We start from the raw sequence: 6,333 nt of genomic DNA on the forward strand, positions 1-6,333 counted from the left end.
ATAATTAAATGATACGGAGTAACATAATAGAATCCACTTCAAATAATTACATTTTTCACTTCTTTCAAGAATTAATGAAAAAGATGCAACATTAATTTTAACATAAAGCAACTTTAATTTGTCACATTTTTGGAAAATAAGATCATATTTGATGCCAAGCACTACAAAAGCAAAATCAGTTTGATTCTCACCCATAAAAGACACAATTTAATTTGATCAGTAGTTTTATAAAAACTCAATGTTAGCAAAACAAATTATATAATAATAACTTAATTTTTTTCATAAATAAAAATTATGGAATGGATTTTTGAAGAGAACAAGGCATTTGAAATTGGTCTTATAGAATTAGGTCATGACAACCCAAATTTGGTCAAAGAATTATTCTATAGAGTTCCTGGAAAGACGATTGAACAAATCCAAAATAACTATGATGCATTACTAAGAGATGTTGAGATAATTGAATCAGGTTGTTTTGATGAAAAACTTGATGATTTATACGGTCACAAGAGCAATCAAGAAGGATTAACATCTATAGTGCCAAATGTAACAAATATAAGTGTACAAAGGAGGAGGGGCATTCCTTGGACTGATGATGAGCATGAGTAAGTAAATTGCCTAAATATTTTTTTCTTTCATATTGTTAGTTAATTGGATTTTCGTAGGCGGTTATAAAAGAATGTTGGGTAAAAGTGATCAAAGAAAAAACGGTTAAGAAAAACTAAAAATATAAAATACCCATTTCGCACAAATTTTTGTGTACAACTGCCTCACACAAGAATTTGTATTTTTTTTTTTTGCTAAATTGTGAGCTTTTCATTGATTAACCGCAATTACAAGAATTTTAAGACCATACATCATTTTTTGCTAGTATCAAATGAGATGCACCTTACATAACCAAATTCTATCTTTTGGACTAACTACTCTAGGTTTACACTCATGAAATCTGCTAACAACCATCCTTTTAATTTGTTGTACTACCAGTTCAGGCCTGGTAACACTTCCATGAATACGTGCACTATTTATTTGCATCCAAACCATGTACCAACAAGCCAAGCAGCAGTACACAACTTCTTACGAAGTGCACTCCATCTCTTCTTAGCAATAGCAATCAGGGCATTCTTCTGATCAATATCAGACTCTAGCCAGAGTCCAGTACCTTGCAGCAGACTCTTACTAAAGTGATACTCCTCAATCAAATGTTTATGCGTTTCAGTAGCTGACTGGCACAGGCAACACAAATCATCCTGTGAAATCTGAAGATGAGCCAGTTTATCTTTCAGCATAAGCGCATTATTAGAGATTAGCCAGGCAATAAAAGAATGCTTTGGTAGAGCCATAGAACACCAATCAGCCCTATGCAAATCAACCTGAACTCTTTTATCTCTTAACCATTCATAGCATCCTTTAACAGTATACCCCCTTGATCCAATACTCCATTGTCCATCTACAAACCCCTCTTTGATCAGATCCTTGACATTGCAAACTTTCCTCCAATGCCAATTGGAATCTGCAGTAGGAGTGTAGTCAAACCAATTGGCACCTTTTAAGTACACATGATGAACCCATTGTACCCATAATTTATCTGGTTGCGCTGCTATCCACCATGCTAGTTTCCCAATAGAAGCCTTATTCCAAATATGACTCTGCTTTATTCCAAATCCACCTTCAATCAGAGGGACACAAACTTTAGCCTAACCAAGCAGAGGAACTCTAGAATATTCTAACCTACCTTTCCATAAGAAGGACCTACAGATGGCATCCACCCTAGACATCACACCTTTAGGGAGGACAAACATAGAGGCCCAATAAGTATACATAGAAGTTAGGCCAGAATTAACCAATACAAGTCTCCTAACATAAGACAATCTTTGAGCTCCCAGACTTCTAATCCTCTCAACAATTTTATCCACTAACCCAGCACAGTCCTTCTTCTTTAATCTCCCTGCAGTAATAGGTACTCCAAGATATTTAAAAGGCAGTGTGCCTTCTGTAAACCCTGAAATAGCTAGAATTTCTTTCTTCGGCTGAGTCTTGACTCCATTAAAATACGCACAAGACTTCTGTGCATTCATTTGCAGTCCAGAAGCAGCTGAGAAAGCAGAATAAGCTCTTAACAAAACCATAATAGACTGTGCATCTCCTTTGTAAAACAACAAAAGATCATCAGCAAACATTAAATGAGTTAACTTCATTTGCTTGCAAATAGGGTGGAAATGGAATTTTATTTTGTCAGTAGCACAAGAAAGAATCCTACTCAAGTACTGCATACACAAAGTAAACACCAATGGTGAGACTGGATCTCCTGGCCTTAACCATCTTTTGCCAGGGAAAAAAACAAATGTCTCACCATTAAGGGAAAGAGAGAATGAAGCACTTGTGATGCATTCCATTAACAGCTTGCTAAATGTAGGAGGAAACTTGTAAGCATCCAGCAACTCCTGAACAAATCTCCAACTTACAGAATCATACGCTTTCATGAGGTCCATCTTAAACATACATCTTGGGGAGCAAGACTGCCTATTATAAAGCCTTACTAAATTCTGACACACCATGATTTTTTCAATTATACTCCTACCTTGGATGAACCCTCCCTGATTTAAACTGATCAGATCTGGCAAAACCCTAGCCAACCTATTACACATGAGTTTGGACACACACTTATATATCACATTGCAGCATGCTATTGGCCTGTATTGAGTCACATTTGTTGTCATCTTACACTTGGGTATTAATGTAAGAGTTGTGGCATTGATTTGCTTCGGGATTTTTCCAGTTCTGAACACATCCAGTACAACAGCACTAACTTCCTCTCCTATCACACTCCACGAGTCCTTAAAGAAAGCACTTGAAAACCCATCAGGGCAGGTGCTTTGTGCTCAGGGATAGAGAATATAGCTTCCTTAATTTCTGCAGCTGTAACTGGTTTTAGCAAGATCTCCCAGTGTCTGGAATCACAAACTGTCCCTTTCCTGAAAATATGCACATTCACAGGTTTTGTCTCTTTGGTAGTACCAAGAAGAACTTTGTAATAGTTTAAAAAAACTTTTTGAATGCCATGAGGATCATCAAATTCAACTCCATGAACATCTTTAATCATCAACACTTGATTCCTCATGAACTTACTTTTAATCACTCTATGAAAATATTTTGAGTTATAATCTCCATCTTTAATCCAAGCTGCTTTTGCTTTTTGACTTAAGAATTGAGTGCAAGCAGCCTGTAACTCCTTATACTCCTGTTGAGCTATAATCTCCTTAGCAATCCAATCTGCATTCCCAGGATTCCTCACAATCTGAATTTGAATTTATTCCAAATTCTTCAAGGCCTTGGCAGAGGTCTTTTCAATGTCACGAAAAAACTCTTGATTGAAATTCCTGAGATGCAGCTTAAGCATCTTAAGCTTTTTAGCAAGACAAAACATCTTAGTACCCTGTTGATGTACATCCCACCAACTATTCAGAGCAGTAATATAATTAGTAGCTTTTCCCTACATATTGTAATACTTAAATGGTTTATTATGTGTAGCCAATTGACTCCTGCATTTTATAACACAAGGGATGTGATCAAAGGCTCCTTCTGGGAGAAAATGAGCATACATATCTGCCATAAGGGTACTCCATTCACCATTTATCAAAACCCTATCTAATCTGCTGTAAACACAAGTAGCAGGCTCTTGTTTAATGTTCCAGGTAAAGAGAGATCCCATTGCTGGACTATCCACCAAACCATACCTAGTCAAACAGTGTTGGAACTCATTAATTTCAGTATCACTGCTACTACCACCCAATCTTTCAGAATGAGACAAGACACAGTTAAAATCCCCACAAACTATCCAGGGTTCAGAAACAGTATCAGCAAAATTTTCCAATTGCTCCCATAACTCATGTCTACCAAGGATATCATTATAAGCATACACCATAGACAACCTAAAGATAGAATTTGTAGCAATTTCAGTAACTCTCATGTTAATACATTGAGCCGAGTAATCACAGAAGTCAACATGAAAAATGGTAGGATCCCAAAGAACCCAAAACCTACCTCCCTTATGCCATCTATTGTTAGTTGACAAACTCCATCCATCCATGAGAATTCCTTTAACACTATTTAGAGACAAGGCCTTAACCTTAGTCTCAAGAAGGCCAAATAATCCTACTTTGTTCATATACATAAACCATTTAACATGCCTTTGCTTTGCAGGATTATTAAGCCCCCTAACATTCCAGAATCCAAGGCTATACACCCCTCACCCCAGGGTGAGAGACACTACCACTTATCATAATGCCTTCCTTGGGTGTTGCTGAAGTATTCAGAGCTTCTAAGAATGTATGTTGACCAAAAGTATGCACACTATATGCTCCTTTTGTACTTTCCTTCCTACTCATTCTCATCATAGGCCTCATAGGAGTAAGACCCATAGTGTATTTCCCAGAATTGAGCCACACCACAGGAGTTTTCAAATGGATTTCAACCTAGGTTCCAGGCTGAGTAACCACAGCAGGGGTTTGAACAATCTCCTTACCCTTCTGTTGTGACTGTACTACCTTGCTATGCCTCTGAGGTAGCTCAGGTTGCTTAGGTTTAGGCCTCCAAACCTTGGTTTGAGTTTTCTAAGCTGCTCCTTGGGTGACAGGTTTCTTCTTAGTCCTCCTGCAGTCTACATAATTGTGCCCAACACCTTTACACCCATAGCATACAACTGGCTTCCACTCAAATTCAACTTCTATTTCAACAATTTCACCATGTTCATCCAAAAACCTAACTTTTTCAGGCAAATATATCCCAAAAACTACTTCAATCATGGCACAAGCATATCCTATTTTGGTCTTCTCCTCAGTTGCAGGGTCACATTTTATAAACTCCCCTAGAAGAGAAGATATTCGTGTAATCCCCTTCCCTCAAAATTTCAAGGGCAACCTATGGAATTTAACCCAAACAGGAACAGACTTCACCTCATGTTTAACTAGTTCAAGTTTAGCACTCCAAGGTTTAACAATTAGGGGTTTGTTATCAAACAGAAAGTGACCCTGTTTCAACACAGCCTCATATGCTAGCCTTGTCTTAAAACGAACTAGAAAAACACCATTATGAAGGAACGATATTTTGTCTACCTGGTAGTTCTGCCATAATCGTCTGATGAAACAATCCACAATCTCCCATGGAGGATTAGCCCCTAGGATGAAGCAACAAATAGAGTTTCGCCAATAATCCAGTTCTTTCTTAACCTCCTCCGCTGTAAATTGCAGCATCCCAGCCGGCTCCTCCTCAATAACCTCCAGGACATAAGGAGAAGGCACACTAACCACCACCTTCTAATCCTCCTCCGCAACATCTTCCACCAAAGTATCCAGATCCAACGGAGAGATACCAGTTATTTCTCCCAAGCTCTTCTCTTTCTGAACATCCGCACTTGAAGGACCATGATTTTTGGTAAGAGCAGGGAATTCTTCTGCACTCGTATATGATAAGAGATCGAACTTATTACTATTTTTAGTATTTTTAGTCGTTTGATTTTGTGAAAAAGATGAAGATCTTGCTTTAGCAGCCGTCATATTGTAAGAACCCTAAAATTCCGTGCTTGTATTCTAATTTTTGCTTTTTTTTTTTCCTTTTTTCTCTCTCTATATCTACATTCCTTTTTTTTTTTAGATTTACATGTTATATTGAATTTGTATTTGTTAATTGATAATTGTTGGGAGTTAAGGGTTAAGCAGTTAGCGGAGGTTGCTATTCTCTATAAATTGGTGTAAGACTATTTAGTAATATAGTAACTAAGAGTCATAAAATAGGTAAGAAAAGATACAAGATGTATACAAAATAATATTATAAAATTTATCGAGTTATTATGATAAAATAGTTACTAACATTATATATGTGATATCAATTAAAAAGTCTAGAAAACATAAAAAGGATCACAATTTTGTATACACTAAAATAATTTTACGATAATAATGTAAAATAATTTTATAGGAGTTTGTGTTTTCGAATTTATTGCAATGCACGACTTATTTAGACCATTTGGTTTTGTTTGATGTAAAAGCATTATGGCTACTAAATAAAAGAGTATTGAAGGAGTATATATTTTTAATATTTACAGTTTGTTAAATTTATGAAAAGGGCATGGGTTACACTCGTAGAGTCGTAGAGAGATAGATAGAGATAGATAGATAGATAGATAGATAGAGAGAGAGAGAGAGAGAGAGAGAGAGAGAGAGAGAGAGAGTCCTACAGAATACTTGACTCTAGGTAACAACTTGCAGATAAAGGAACAATATGAATCATCATATCCTATACATAACCATGAGCTCTGATATCTTGTTAAATTCATGAAAAGGG

General features: G+C 36.6%; 1 protein-coding gene across 1 annotated transcript; it reads left to right on the forward strand.

The window, feature by feature from the left end:
- Positions 1 to 294: 294 nt before the first annotated feature.
- LOC141630809 (protein RADIALIS-like 4) lies at positions 295 to 606 on the forward strand. Its single transcript, XM_074443559.1, has one exon. It carries the CDS (start codon positions 295 to 297, stop codon positions 604 to 606), a length of 312 nt encoding a protein of 103 aa, XP_074299660.1.
- Positions 607 to 6,333: the final 5,727 nt, after the last annotated feature.

The sequence above is a fragment of the Silene latifolia genome, chromosome Y (genome assembly GCF_048544455.1).
Source record: "Silene latifolia isolate original U9 population chromosome Y, ASM4854445v1, whole genome shotgun sequence".
NCBI lineage: Eukaryota > Viridiplantae > Streptophyta > Magnoliopsida > Caryophyllales > Caryophyllaceae > Silene > Silene latifolia.